The 15,745-nt window shown below is 41.4% G+C and overlaps 1 protein-coding gene and 1 pseudogene across 5 annotated transcripts in view; one reads left to right on the top strand and one right to left on the bottom strand.

Annotated features, from left to right (window-relative positions):
• The window catches only part of CTPS2 (CTP synthase 2), a 93,057-nt gene that overhangs the window by 64,564 nt on the left and 12,748 nt on the right, over window positions 1–15,745 (bottom strand). For all 5 annotated transcript variants that reach the window (XM_023532310.1, XM_023532309.1, XM_023532312.1 and 2 more), the window contains 6 exons: window positions 14,222–14,322; window positions 8,869–8,985; window positions 8,634–8,717; window positions 7,787–7,867; window positions 4,408–4,559; window positions 863–995 (listed from right to left, as the gene is read on the bottom strand). In XM_023532310.1, coding sequence (XP_023388078.1) covers window positions 863–995; window positions 4,408–4,559; window positions 7,787–7,867; window positions 8,634–8,717; window positions 8,869–8,985; window positions 14,222–14,322 — 668 coding nt within the window. The remainder of the gene's footprint in view (window positions 1–862; window positions 996–4,407; window positions 4,560–7,786; window positions 7,868–8,633; window positions 8,718–8,868; window positions 8,986–14,221; window positions 14,323–15,745) is intronic.
• On the top strand, window positions 9,629–9,747 carry LOC111741686 (annotated as a pseudogene).

Raw genomic sequence — 15,745 nt, forward strand, 5'->3', positions numbered from 1 at the left:
ACAGAGGGCCCCCACACACTGAGGTAGCTGCATCTTAAGCCCCCCAAGTATGACTCCCCAGGCTTGCCTAATTCCCACACAGACCCAGGCCTGGAGAGGAGAACACTGATTTTAAAAAACAAATAATCACTGTTTGCCAGATACCACTCCTCCGAGTTCGAAAAGGCAACATAGCATTTTTAAAAATCGGATTTAATTCCAATGCTAATTATTTTCTTATTAGGCAAATACGATGTACTTAAATGAGTATAAAGTATATGGATGTGGAAAGCCTAATTTCAGAAATTGTGCCTTAAACCTGTAGGCAGAACAAAGTGAACACGGCAGGCCTGATCGTTACCCTTGGAAAGGCTTGCTTACAAGGCTGGACCTTGGCTGGCACCTTGAAACTTGGATTTGGGAAGGGTTCCTACCATTCCCAGAACTGATAAGAGAGTGACTCATTGTGCCTACGGAATTTATAGAAACAACACAATTTATGCCGATCAGCTGCTTTTTCTCTGGGAGTCTGGAATTTTGGTACTCAAGTCTCTAATGAGCTTCCCTGGCAGACAGCACTTCACACCTGTTGTCACAGCTCGTTGCTGGGGGAATTAACCGCATCCTCTGTGACTTCCCTGCGGGAGGACTCCTGAAAGGTGCACCCAGACTTGATCCTATGTGTCTTTTCCCCTTGCTGATTTTACTCTGCATTCTTTCACTGTAATTAAGCTTAGACATAAGTCTGACTATATGCTGAGTCCTCCTGGCGAATCATCAAACCTGGAGGTGGTCTCCGTGATCCTTCAATACTACCTGCCTCTGAAGCACAAAATATCAAGGTGAATGATTGAAATATCTGGAAGACTAGTCCGGAGCTCACCATCAGATTCAACTTGTGGTTGATGGCCAAGGCTGAGTGTTCCAGGGCTTTGAACACAGAGGCATAGCAGTCTCTGAGCTTGGTGTATTTACCAACCAGGGCTATGGAGCACGTTTTCTGTAACCTTTCATACCTGGGAGGGGAGACGAGTTTAAGGTTATACGCATGCAACATAATATCACAAACATAATGACAGCCACCATTCTTATCCCAAGGTACTTTTCAAAACCTTAGAAGACGAGCCTTGAACTTGATGTATTTGACTCCAATCTCCACCCCACCACCAAAGAACTAAAATCTGTATGCCGACAGATTTCAAAATCATAAGAAATTCCAATATTGGTTTACATAAGCCGGCACAGATATAAATCAAGAGAAAAAGTTAACAGCATTAAAAATATGAAAAGCTGTCTGCATCTCATAAACATGAACTGTCCTTAAATTCATTTACAAGGTGACATCGTATAAGAAAATGCATTCTGAGTGTCAATATGAAACATTCCAATATTAACTTTGTAAGATGACATTATATAAGAAAATGCATTCAAAGTGTCTACTTTAAAAATTGTTACATTCCCAGCTGGCCCACAAAAGCCAGGTTATTCATGGCATGACTAAAGAACGGTGCTAAGAGAACTACTTAAAATGTTACAAGGCATTTAGATCATTTTTATGAGAAAATTCCATTCTATATAAAACGCTCAATCACATTTTACCATTAGAGACACAATCTTCGATGTTGCTTTTGTCAGGAAATCTGTTCAAAGAATATGAAAAAATGTCTGGTCTGATACTAAGTAAGTGGAAATGTCATCTTGGGGCTGAAGATATTTTAAAGCTTCAAAGCAAATCCTTCCTCTAACACCTTAGAACAAGAATGTTACTGTGCTGAGGGATATTCCTCATTCGTATCAACATCTGCAAAGAATACAAGAGCAACATGACGGCGAAAAGGCTGGGAGGAGAGAAATGCATAAAAAGTCAAAATCGACAGTAAAGGTGACTTTCTAGAAAGGTGACTGAAGTACCCAAGAGAAGGCTGCTGAACCGTTCAGTTGCTACTTAATTTTATGCTGCTCTAGAGATTATGTAGCTGCCTATGCTTCACCCCAGCTCTACATAAAGGATGCAGGTAACAAATCAAGTTGGTATCAAGCCCAGGTTTTGAGAGACTACTGCCGACCAGGAAGGAGGGCCACTGTCCAGGAAAGTATCCTCAGCCCACCTCCCCGGTGACCACTTTCCCTCTTGGACCTGCACGCTAGGCTCACAGGGCACTGCCCAGACCAGCTGAGCCTCTACCTTGCGGTCTTTCAACCATCACCTGAGTGTGAGAGGTGCCAACACTACTGTGAGCTGCTGGTGGGAAGCAGACGTGGAGTCTACTTCGCAGACCCATCCCCCTACAGGCAAGTCCCCAGAGAGGCAGGGTTGTATCTACTTTGGCCTCGGGTCCCAGGCAAGCTCTTCCATCAGGTTCAATGAGGGACCCCTGGCCCCCGAGCAGCACTGGACCTCCATGATCAAAGCTGCCCTTTGATCTCTGTTTGCCTCCTCGTATCTCTCTACAGGGTATACTGGGGGGACAGGGGCTAAAGAATGGACACTCCAAGCTGCCATTACCAACGAACCAACATCACCGCCAACATGACTCAGAGGGACCGATGCTCAATATTCCCTTTGCTTAAAGAATGCAGTGAGTTAAACCATGTCTCTTAGAACTTGCAACTGTAACCATATTTGTAAAAAGGGTCTTTGCAGGTACAGTGAATTGAAATATCTCGAGATGAGATCATCCTGGATTAGGATGGGCCCTAAATCCAAAGACAAGCATCTTATAAAAGAAAATAAGAGGAAAAGTTACCAAGAAGAAGTCCCTGTGACAACAAAGGCAGAGATTGGAGGGATGTGGCCACAAGCCAAGAACACCAAGGACAGCCGGCAGCCTCCTGAAGCCAGGAGAGACTCAAGGAAGAGATTCTCCCTCTGGGCCTCAAGAAGAAACCAACCCTGCTGACACCTTGATCTTGAACTTCTGACCTCCATAATTGTGAGAATAAATTTCTGCTGTTTTAAGCCACCCAGTTTGCTGTACTTTGTTATAGTAGCCACGGGAAACTGATACGAAGAACAAACACTGGCTTTAAAAAGCACAGATGCATAGAGTATGATTTAGAGCTATTTCCAATAAAAAGAGTTAAAATATTAAAATTTCTAGTGCTAAAAGAGAATCAGCCCCAAGCTACTCAGGAAACTCCTACAAAGTGACTGATTCCTTAAGCATCTGTAGGGCAGGGGCTTAATTTATCATCATTCATTAGAGTACCTAAGGTCAGAAATTGCACTTTATTCTTGATTCTACTTGCCCCAGAAATGCCAAAATACTTTAAAAAATTTTAAGTGTAAAGGTAAGAGAACTTCAATCTACTAGGTATCTACCAAGGTCAGCTATTTTGTCACCATCAAATCATTTTAGTTACCAATATCAATAATCAATACTTAGTGTCTGATTCAATGTTAAAGCCTTACATGTTTTCTTTTATAATTGCCACAATGTGGGTCCTGGTATCCCCGTTACATATGGATGTGAGAACAAGCTCAGAAAGGTAAAGTAATCTGCCCAAATTCACGCAGTTAGTGAGAGGAGAAGCTGGGGTCTGAATCCACAGAGCCGGATGCCATAGCCCACATTTTTTTTAAATTTACATATAATTGACATGTAACATATTACTTTCAGGTGTACAGCGTAATGATTTGATACACGTGGATATCGTGCAATGATCAACACAATAAATGTAATTAACATCCATCTCCATATATAGTTACAAGAATTTTTTTGTGTGTAATGAGAATTTTTAAGATCTACTCTTTTAGTAACACTAGAGCCTACATTTGTAACCTCCCACCTCTTCATAAGCTGAACAAGAAGCCAGGCAGCCAGGACTTTACGGAGGAGTCACACCTCATCTACATTTAAAAAAATTGTTTTAATTTTTTTTAATCCCAACACCCCCCCTTTTTTTTTTACCTCATTTACATTTAATAAAAGAAAACAGGTGATGGAGATTTCATTTCAACATGATTTTAAATGAGACAAACCTTGCTGAAATTAATATGGTTGTCTTAAAGTTAAAATCTATCAGGGGCTTTAATAACAATGTTGATAGTTAATAAATGCAGGATGGAACAATAATAATGTAGCCAAAACTTCCCATTCAAAATGATTTTCTTTAGGAAATGTTAACCAAATCTTAAAAACAAATGAAACAAAAAGAAACGAACAAAAAAACCCATGACATTTAAAATTGTTTAAAATGTTCAAAAACTAAGAAATAAACTAAGAAATAAATCAAAAAGGCCCCAGAAATCTTCAAAGAATACAGCAAAAACATTCTCGCAATGTGATAGAGCTTTAGACATATCCAGACCAAAACACACAGGTACAGAAAGCCAAATGCAACATAGGTATCTTTTAAGGTACATCTCAGTCCCTCCCCCAAACCCAAGAATCATTAAAGATCACATTAGTAATTCCTTTCACGTACCTGTCAGCCATATTTCTCCACTTGAAAAGCAGATTACTTGCAGAATCAGCAATGGGCAAATCCAGTCTCTCTTTAAAATACTTAACGATGCTTTGTTCCTCCAAAAGCACAGGCACTCGGTATGTGGAAGAAACATCATGGATACATATGACCTGGTTAATGATGATAAAACACACTATTTAAGTGGAATGACTCAAATGTGCCACGAGAATGAGCTCCAGAATTAGCCGGAACCCAAGAGCCTGGCAATTCATTTATACTGAAGAAAAGCAAGAGCCCAGCCATCTAATCTAGAGGCAGAATGAACACAAAGTTAGTTTTATCTAATTACAAAATGCTTTGAACTTTCTACCTCTGGAACCAAGGGTGCTGTGGTAGAACAATATATGTAGTATACGGTCTTTGTTTCCAGTTCCTGACACAGAGCTTCTAAAACCTTTGGAATTTCCTTAGTGACAGGGGTATCTTTTGTCATGCTAATGAAGCAACTCAGGGTGGCCCCGTAGATGGCTTCAGGAGGGGAGTTAGTCACCAGAAAAACCAACCAAATCGTTAGAGGGCTAGAACTTTCAGCCACCAGACCTCTGGGAGGGGATGGAGGCTAGAGATTGAGTTCAATCACATGACCAATGACTTACACCTACGTAATAAAACCCCAATAAAACCCCGAATACAAGACTCAGGGGAGCACCCCGGTTGGTATGCACAGGTGCGCCGTGACTCCGCGGAGATGAAAGCTCTTGCACGCAGGACCCTCCTAGACTTTGTACTACGTATCTCTTCGTCTGGCTGTTCATTTGCACCCTTTATAATAAAACGGTAATAGTAAATATGACACTTTCCTGAGTTCTGTGAGTAGTTTTAGAGAATCCTCAAATGTGAAGGAGTCGTCGGAAAGCCCCAAATTTGTAGTAGCCAGGCAGAAGTGTGGGTGACTTGGGGATACTGGAAACTTGGGGCCAGTGTCTGAAGTGACGGCATCCAGTAAAGGACTGAGCTCTGGGTCTCGTTAGCGTCAGGGTTGAACTGCAGGACCCCCAGCTGGTGTCAGAGAAATGACGTTGGAATGTGAATGCTTTCCATGTCAATATCAAGACACGCAGCCCAAGGTACCGTCTTCTAAGTCTAGGTTAAAGCAGTAGCATTGAATACACACACCTCATCTCCTAAACGTGGGTAGGCAGTTTGTTCGTTCATTCATTTGTTGCCGTGGCTGCTGCTGCTGCTGCTACTGCTGTAGTTGCTTTTGTCTGCTCCCTTCTTTGGGGTAAATTTACAAGCCCACAGTCAAATTAATTACACCTGTTAGAGGAGAAGGCTCCTCTGCCAGGAGGTGTGTTTGTTTTTCACACTTACCCTAATGAGCTTTCACCACCCTCTCAAGTATATCCCAGAAAGTACTGGCAGGCATTTAAGGATCTGCCACATCCTACATAAATGCCAAAAAATGTTCTGTCAATAATGTGTGCAGTCTTCCCAAAACCATAGCTATGCAACCAGGGGCTTCCGAAGCTGTCTGGACGTCGCCAACCTGATACTTAAGACTAGCGTGCCTCACTTGGCCATTCATCAACACGATTGAAAGTATCAAGATGTCACTGATATGAGGCTCTGTCACAAGAATTAAATCTCTGAACCACAATTCCCACAAGTGTAAGGCAAAGAGTATGGATCTATTTACTCATCCTCCAGACCAGACAGATTTTTTTCAAATGTCATAGTGGGTCACATGGGTCACATCCACAAAGAGGCCTCTAATTCTCCATCTCCTCTCCCACGACCCGGATGAGAAGAGCTTTAAACGCAAATTCATCAGGAACTACGAAATAGGAGCATTATATCAGAAAAAACAATGCGCTAAAAAATGGCTAATAAACTGGACTGTGGAATGATGAGACGGCATTCTTCAGAATCTATAGTTATATAGAAAACAAACTCAATATAGTCGAAAGTTTGGACTAAATCTTCTGTTCTCAGAGCTGTGAACAAAAAAGGGGCTCTGTAAATCTGACAAACTCAGTGACAGAAAGTAACCTCACAGGGTGATCTGATCACAAATTCCTAACTGAACAGTCACTTCAGGCCTCTAAACTTCTCTAGTAAAAGGTTTATCTTTGCTTTAAGCAAGCTCTGTCCATTGCTCTATGCATCTAAGGTTAACGCACCTTTGAAATGTCAGAGCAATCCTCTTTTTCGACCCGTCTGAGGTCTGAGACAGAACCACCCACAAGGAAGCACATAATCTTGTTAACCATCCCGTAATCCAATCCCCACCTTGCTTCCTTCCACCCTCATGTAATCTTTCTTACTTTCTCTCCTTAATGTATAAATGGAACTGCGAAACTGTCATTCTTCTGAGCATTTGAAATCTTGCTTCCTGGCATTTGTCAGTTTGGCTCATATAAACTCATAAAAATTCTCTACAGGTCGAGATGCTCTCATGTCAACAAAGCTCTCAGCAACCCAAATCTAAAAGCTATATTCTTCTATTTTGGAAGCCAGGTAATATTCGTTAGTACACGCACAAAGAAAGGGTATTAAAAAAAAACACGACTGAACAAAATCAAAATGGCTTGATGACATACAAACACAGGCGAGTGCTTTACACCTGCCATGACACTTTTCAAAGTAGTTCAGACTCATGCACTGACTGTGAAGCATTGGGCAGCAGGCTCTTCATCAGAATGCCGCTGAGATAGAGAAATCTGATTAGTTGGTTTTTAGGCTTCTGAGAACTCAGAGCTTCTCTGAAGGAAATAAAAGCCGTCTGCTATACCTCACCTTTTTCCTGAGCACTGGTTGTATCACTTTCTAAATTACAGCCAACTCCAGTCCCTTGTGCTTGAGCCTTACTGCAAACAGGAGACAGAGATAAAGGAAAAGCTAACTTTCAGATACCCAGGTGGAAAGTCTGGCAGGACAGAGGACCTGAGCCCTAATCACGATAGGGTTTCTGTGGCAATGAATTGAACTGAGGTCACAGATGTAATCAGTAGTGATAGCATGAGTGTCAACGTAATGCGTGCTTTGGAGTGAGTCAAGCTGTAGCAGGTACAAGGGAGAAATTGCAGTGAAAGCAGTCACTGTCCTGGAAAGACAAGATAAAGAGACAATAAGCAGGCTTCACATTGTTTGACTGGGATTTAAAAAGCCCACTTGGTTTTGTACCTATAACTTAAGGAGTGATTATGCGAAGAAACATGCACTCTATCTAAAGAATCAGGAGTCTCGAGATTGTTCACTTAAAGGCAAGGAAGCCGTGCTTGGATATGAGTTTTCATAAACGCTGTGAAAAGTAATATGATAATTTAAGAGGTGTAAAACACTGGCATCAGCAGAAATGCCTGCGAGGCAATAAAATCTAAAGAGCAGCACTGACCTGTTCAGGGTTCACGTGACAGAACATAGAAATCTTTTCCTTCACAGGCATTTCGATGGGTGTTGAACTTCGGCAGACGATCTGTCAAAGTCAGTTATGCATGGGTCAGCAAGCAGGAATCGGCTATCCACGTCACCATTCGTTTTCGGGAGGACACTACATACATTTCTTTTTGCTACAACAGACTTGACCATGTACATGTTCATTCTGGGCATTTCCACTGGATTTTAGAAACTGGTCGGAGCACATATAAGCAAATATAATCAAACTCAGCACAAATCTCATGATAAGAACTCAAAATATGAAGGTGTGTCTCGTAAGTAAAATCAAAGCTCACTTCTTTAAAAATCCAGGAACAGAGCTAGACCGGGGGTTGGCAAACCTTTTCTCTAAAGGGCCAGATGGTAAATATTTTAGGCTTTGCAGGTTGTGTAAACACTGGGTGGTACCATGTTCCGATAAAACTCTATTTACAGGCGACAGGCCTGTAGGCCCTTATTTGCTGACCCCTGATCTACACCTCTGGCAATAACTGGATTACCTGCTATAAATAAGGGCACTGATAGCACATCCTGGCAGAGTCACAGGAAAATCTCCAAGGTGCCACCTCACTCTCGAGGACCCAGGGACCATACAAAACGACAGGACATTGCACTTGCCCAGCTGTCAATGTAGCCAATCAAACGAGGGGACACAAGGATGAGGGAATAAGCCTTCCCTGGCTCCCAGATACAAAAAGCTCAATGTCATAGGAACCATCCGAGAACCAGGAAAGAACTTAGATGATGTTATAGATTAAGAAAAGGAAGTTCTATTCCAAGAAATGTACCTACTCTCCTTAACTCACCAGATCAGGAGATAGGCCTAAGCCCCTCAGCGCACGGACACTGTTTTGTGTGGGTTTGGTTTTTTGTTCTCCGGTTGCGCTGGGCTGAAAAGAAATGGGTCACCGTCAGTGTGATGGACAATTAGCTCTCCTGGATAGTGAATGGCTCCCTAGTTAAAATGTGGATTGAAATAAACGGAATATCATAGGAAGACTTATAGAAGTTGACGTCTACATCCTTATCTGGAAAGCTCACCTGTGGGACAAGGCTAACGTGGATGTTACAGAAATTCTCTTTTTTTGCTTTAAACTGGAATTGTCTGAATGCTTCCACAAATGGCATTCCTTCAATGTCTCCAATGGTGCCACCCAGCTGAGAATGGGGAAAAAAAAAAAAAGACACAAATGAACTTCCATGTTACACAGACGAATAGAAAAATTCTTGATAAACTAAGCAGAAGATCCGAAGTCTGATGGTTACACAAGCACAGAAGTTTGTAAATATACTAAAGAACATTGAATTTTATACTTAAAACAGGTAAGATTTAGATATATAAATTAAACCTTATAAATTATATAATTAGATATATAAATTAAAGCTGTTAGAAATGAAAAAGAAAAGCACTGTACATTAAAGAAGTGTTAAGAGGGCTCATCCTAAGGTCAGAATTTAAGAGGGAGATGAAGCAAAGGGAAAAGAAAATAGAGACTAGAAAGTAAAATAAGAGGACATGAAACGTAACATAGCCATGTAACCATGAAAGAGCGGAGCCTCAAGAAGGGAGAAGAAAGCAGGGCAAGGACAGCTTTAAGGATGATCCGATTCCTGTGTTTATAAGACCGCTCTGCCTGTTGTGTGGAGATAGGGACTAAATGAAGTAAATGAGTCATGTTGGCATCGATTCACCATGGATTTTACAGACTAGGAAATCCCCGCCCCGCCAAATGGGAGATCATTATAAGACTGTCGACCCTTCATCTCATTAAGACTGAAAATGTTAAAAAATAAAAATGGAGTCTCCGGCCATGCCACCCTGAACGTACCCAATCTCGGCTGATCTCGGAAGCTAAGCAGGGTCAGGCCTGGTTAGTACTTGGATGGGAGACCACCTAGGAAGATCAGGTGCTGTAGGCGTTAAAAAATAATAAGAAAATAAAATGGAGGGCTTCAAGAAAAAAGAAAGGAAATCATAGCAGAAAAAAGATCCAGAATATAGGCCACAAAAGAGCGAGATCAGTTAGGTAGAACCGGTGGTCCAGTTGGAAGGTAGAATTCAAATCAAGTGATGATATGAGAAAGGTGAGAGCCACCTGGCTCTGCCAGGTGTGAAACAGCGAGCATTTCTCTCCATGAACGAACACACACACACACACACACACTCACACTCACTCTCTCTCTCTCTCTGTCTCTCACACACACACACACACACACAAATATGCATGCATCTGAACAGTCTCTTTGCAATGGTGGTACTAACAGAATTAAATCACTGCTATTAAAACATGACGGCTTTCTGAAACAAGCAGCACCAAAAGCCCTGAGAATATTCCTGACAATATAATCCTTTGATAAATGTTAATTTACAATGTGCTTCTAAGAGTTGCTTAAACATTTTACTTTAGACCGGGATAAAAATCACCTTAACCCATTCATCCTCACCACATTTAAATACTTAAAGACCATCAAATGGATTTTAAAATTAATTGTCTAGCATTGGAGCATCTACTACATGCTCAACACTATAAATGAGGTGCAGGGAAGAATTTAAGACAAGGTGTTCCTAAGGAGCTCAGAATTTAGCAAGGAAACTAAGGCAGAGTTAAAGAACAATAATCAGGAGTAAAACTTAAACACTAAGTGGAATGATCTGGATGTTGAGGAAGATGAGATCACAGTGGACCCCGCCCCAGAATTCACCATCTTCTCTGGCTTCAGCTACCTGACTGGCTCCAGAATCGACTTCAAGCCCTGACCTCTCTTCCCAGCACCACTGGGCTTTGTAGCCAGCTTGTCCTCAACATTTTGGATGAATCAATTATTCAAACTTACCATGTCCCAAACTGAACTCCTGGTCCCCCAACTCTGAGCCTGTTTCTCTGGGTGCCAATTCATCTCAGCAAATAGCATCTCCTCCCACTACCAGGTTCAAGCTAGACGTCTAGAAATCATCCTCGATGCCCCCTTTTCCTCACCCAACCCAGTTTAGTGGTTCATACCTCCAAAACCTCTTGCAAAACCCTGCACTGTTTCCATCCTAGACACGCAAACCCACATTATCTTTTGCCAGGATTACTACAATAATCTAAACCAAAGGGTGGCACAATTTCTGTTTCCGTGAAGTTAAAAATTGAGATGATGGGTCCTGGAAAGCAGGAGTCATCATCTCATCATATTTGCAGCTATCATGGAGCTAGTACATATTACAGTGCTAAATCAATCTTTGTTAAGCCAAACAAGTCAATTCGAGAGCAGAAAAAAATATATAAAGAACAGAGACATGAAAAAAATAAAGAACAGTGTGCAGGTACAGGCCTAAAATGTTTGCTTGTTATTTGTTGAGATGGAAATTTCAGTTTAATTTGAGATGTCATTGAGAATTCTTGATTTCATTGTGCAGGTGGAATCTTCAACAATTAGAGTCTGACTCCATAGCAAACTTCTTTGTAAAATGATGACAGTGAGAGTCAGGTGTGCCAGCCCCGGAATGACATATAAAAGCTTTGTTCAAGAATGATTCTCAAAAATAATGGCTAGGAAAGATGAAAAGATGAAAAAGAAGTGGTAAGACAGCTCATCGCACAGTGAAATTGGACTTATATTTTAATGAAGTTCGGGGGCAGCTCAATTACATTAAAAAGATCATTTCTCATTCCCTCTTTTTGTGATTATTATTAGAAATGTAGATTTTCTTTTAAAAAAGAGCAGAATGAGAGAATAAAAAGCAAAAACATTCATACAGAGGACCATTTGGAATTTTTCCTGTGATTAAGTTAATAGTCTTTTTAAAAGGCTATTCTTTTAACTACAAAAACTAAAAGAAAGTGTCTGTCAATGAATGGATGGATATAGAAGATGTGACAACATGGATGGACCTTGAGGGTATTATGCTAAGTGAAACAGGTGAGAAGGAAAAAGACAAATACCTCATTCATATGTGGAATCTAAAAAAACAAAACAAACGTACAAAAAAGACCAAACTTACAGATACAGAGAATAGATGGGTGGTTACCAGAGGGGACGGGAGGGTGACGGTGGGCAAAAGGGGTGAAAGGGGTCAACCGTATGGTGATGAAGAGAAACTAGACTTTGGAGGCAATCACTTTGTAGAGTGTAGAGATGTTAATTTATAATGTCGTCCAGATACAATTATGTACATTACATAATAATTGATAATGATAATAAATGACTATGCCACTGGTTTGTGTACTTACTATACTAGACTTTTCATTGTTATTTTAGAGTCTACTCTTTCTACTTGTAAAAAAATGTTTGCTGTAAAACAGTATATGTTATGCCAGCAGCAGCCTCATACATTTTGTGTTTATCATACCTCTTGATTACATCATTTTCTCTTGTGCTTGATCTAATCTTGTGTTTTGTACAGTAACACACTGTGCAGGTTTGTGGCCTAGGAGCAACAGGCTAGACCACATAGCCTAGGTGTGTCGTCGACTAGACCATCTAGGTTTGTGTAAGTGTACTCTGTGACATTCGCACGACAAAATCACCTAACGACCATTTCTCAGGATGTATCCCCGTCGTTAGGCAGCATATGACTGTATTAATAGTATCTGTAGACACCTCACAGTATAAAATGAGGTTCTTATCTCCCTCCTTCCCCCCCACCCAGCACTCGTCCACCCTCTCTACCTCACGAATCCCCCTTTCAAAGCTGACGACCTTTACACCCCTGCTTTTAAGCCTTCCCTGACGCATCCTGAGATTGATTCTAAAAACTGAAAATCAATAAACGGAGAGACTGTTTAAGCCTTCTTCACTGTAGAGTCAAGGTAAGCCCCAGTAACATCTCCATTCTCATATCAGACGGTACCCTTCCTGGAGCTATCACCTGCCTTTCTCTTTTCTTATGCTGTTTGCTTTTATCATTGCCCAATTTGTTTGCAAACTATTCACTGTATTAGATATTAAATATTTTTTAAAGGAAGCAAGCCTAATTATGCAGGTGTGATCGATTTGTAAAACTTCATCAAGCTATACATCTACATGTGTACTTTTCTGTGTCTGTTATACTCCAATTTCAAAAAATTATAAAGGAAGGATTCCCTCTTTCCTCATAAATTGTGAAAGAAGAAATACCATGGGAGAGAAATTTTTGCATAGCACACATGTATTTATATTATCGGCCATACTATTATAGTAATGCAAAATAGTTAATATATAATAGAACAGCACGTCATGTTGTTTATCAGCTCTACTAGCAACAAAACAGATCTTGTAGATAGCATCATATCTATCTGCTAACACTAATAATGACCATAGTAACAGCTAATGTGTTTATTGAGCACTTTCTAAATGCCAGATATTGCCAAGTGCTTTTATATTATCACATTTAATCCTCACAACCCTATTATTATCATCTTGTTATTATTATAATATTACATTATTATCATATTGTATAGATAAGTATATCGAAGCTTTGAGAACTCGCCAAAAGTCACACACGTACCTTAATAATGGCTAATAATTTTTGAGCACATACTATAGATCTGACACTATTCTAAGCACTAAGTATATTGATTACTTAATCCTCAAAACAATGAGTTAAGTATTACCATTATTCCCACTTAGCAGATGAGTAAATTGAGGCACAGAGAAGTTATGCAAACTTGTCCGAGGTCACCCAGTTGGCAAGTGACCCAGCTGGGCTATGAACACAAGCAGTCTGGCTCCAGACTCTACCTGCTGACTTATAAACCACTTGGGGGTCACTCAGGGGTCACGGCAGAAATTTGAACTTGGGCGGTCTGACTCTAGGAACCAAACTGTTCATTATTCTGCTCTCCTGCCTAGCTACTAAGTCAACTGACATTTAGATAAGGAGCATACAGATGTCATTCTCATTCTTCCCATTGACAAGAAGGAAAACAGTGAAAAAGTGGCAAGTTCAAATACTGTTGTTTTTTTAAACAGCTAATCCTCACCTCCAAATCACCTCTACCATCAGCCTTCCCCGACTCCCTCTCTCTTCTTCTGATGCACTTTGCAGATGCTTCTCAAACAGCACTCACTGGAATGCATTCTGTTGTGACAGGACAGGGCGCTCTGCAAGCTCCTTGAGGCCAGAGACTGTGCCCACCCCAGGCCTGGTGAGGAGGCCTTAACATTGACTTTAGGAGCAACTGATGTCTCTGCATGTGGGCTGCTGCTACCCTGCCCCAGGAGCACTCACCCCACTTAACGCCAATCTTGCCCACTGACTTGTGACCACAAAGGCAGGGACCATCTATGCCATTCCCTGGTGGAATTCTATATCCTAGCTCAGTGTCTGGCACACAGGAAACCATCTCCATATATTTGGTGAATAAAAAGATCAGACGCTTAAAAGCCTAAAGGAATATAAGTTTACAAAGACAAGTTCCATGCTTACCTCGATAACGCATATCTGGGGCTCTTCCTTATGACCATCCACAGGCACTGTGGCTTGATTCATAACCCACTCCTGGACAGCATCCGTAATGTGAGGAACAACTGTAGAAAGAATTAATTGGCACGAAAGCTTATTTCATGGTCATGAGAAAGAATATATCAGTGTCTTTAGATCTCCCAAATAACCTGACAGCCACCTGGCAAATTAATCAAGCTACAGTCCTAATGCTATTATCCTCCTTCACTGAAATGAATACTACAGAAGCGGTATAGGTTTAGTCATTTAAATGTTATGCCTTTACTTTTGAAATCAACTGACCCCAGAGAACAAGAAACAGAAAGCAGAAATACCATCTTTGATGCAAATAGAAAACTCCTATAACGTCAACGAAAACCTGTGCTAGGAGGGCTGCCTAGAGTGCTGGATGCTAGCTAGATTCCACAGGAAAGAAGGACGCAGAGTGGCCGCGCCCTCCAGACTCTGAGCAGCCCAAAAGCCATGGGGAAGGGTCCACTCAAGGGGGTACAGACAAGGTCTGCGTGCTGATCAGGGACCTGCAAGTGCTAATATCAGCCGAAAAGGCCAAAAGGTGACATCTCTGCAAACGTGTGAGGCCCAGGTGGCCCTTGGATGATGAGTAGGCCTGCAGCTGGAGATCTCAACTGAAGAGACAAAATAGTGACATCCACATGTGTACATGGGGACTCAATTCAGCAAACCTAATATGACAGCAAGAAGTAGAAATGTTAGCCTTCATGAAGCTGAGGCAAAGATGTATCTGTCACCTGCAACACCTCACACCTGCTAGGCTCTCGAGGCAGGAGGAAGTCATCTCTGATTGGTGTATTTGGAACGACCGCTCTGTGCATGCCTAGCCCACTCCTTTCTGGCAGGTTAAGGTCTGCCGATTCTGCTTCCACGTGGGCAGCACAGGGATTATGGGGTCAGGGCCCAGGTCTGGGGCCTTTCCATCTCCTCTATTGTTGGGACATACCCTGTGTGGCAGCAACTCACTCCCGCAGGTTGTCTCAAGACCCACACTTGGGGGGAAAACTATTAGAAAGTGCAACTGTACCGGAGATCGATGCCACACCATCCCGTTTCAGCAATAACATAGCCGATCTTTTGACCTCCATCTGTCCTACTCCTACATCTACTTCTCAGATGGTTCCAGTGATGTAAAGGGGATGAGGAATTATCACCTTTACCCTACCATGTAGGAACGTAAGAATACAAGATTTCAGAGTTGTAGGGGGACGGGCATCTTTTCTGAAACAAAAGAGACCATACTATCCAGAGAAAGCGTTGGTGAAAAAAGGGTCCAACCATGCTACCTGCCACTCCAGTTCAATTCCCCAGTCCTTCCCCAACACTGTCCTTCTTCAAAGGAGAGTAATCATTATCCATGCAAAGATACAAGAAAAAAGGAGAAAAAGAACATATTAAATAAAAGTCAGACAAAAACAAACAAAAAACTGCACTCCGATCAGGTAAAAAAGATGAATAAAGATGAAAAAAGATGAA

The sequence above is a fragment of the Pteropus vampyrus genome, unplaced genomic scaffold, assembly GCF_000151845.1.
Source record: "Pteropus vampyrus isolate Shadow unplaced genomic scaffold, Pvam_2.0 Scaffold81, whole genome shotgun sequence".
Lineage (NCBI taxonomy): Eukaryota > Metazoa > Chordata > Mammalia > Chiroptera > Pteropodidae > Pteropus > Pteropus vampyrus.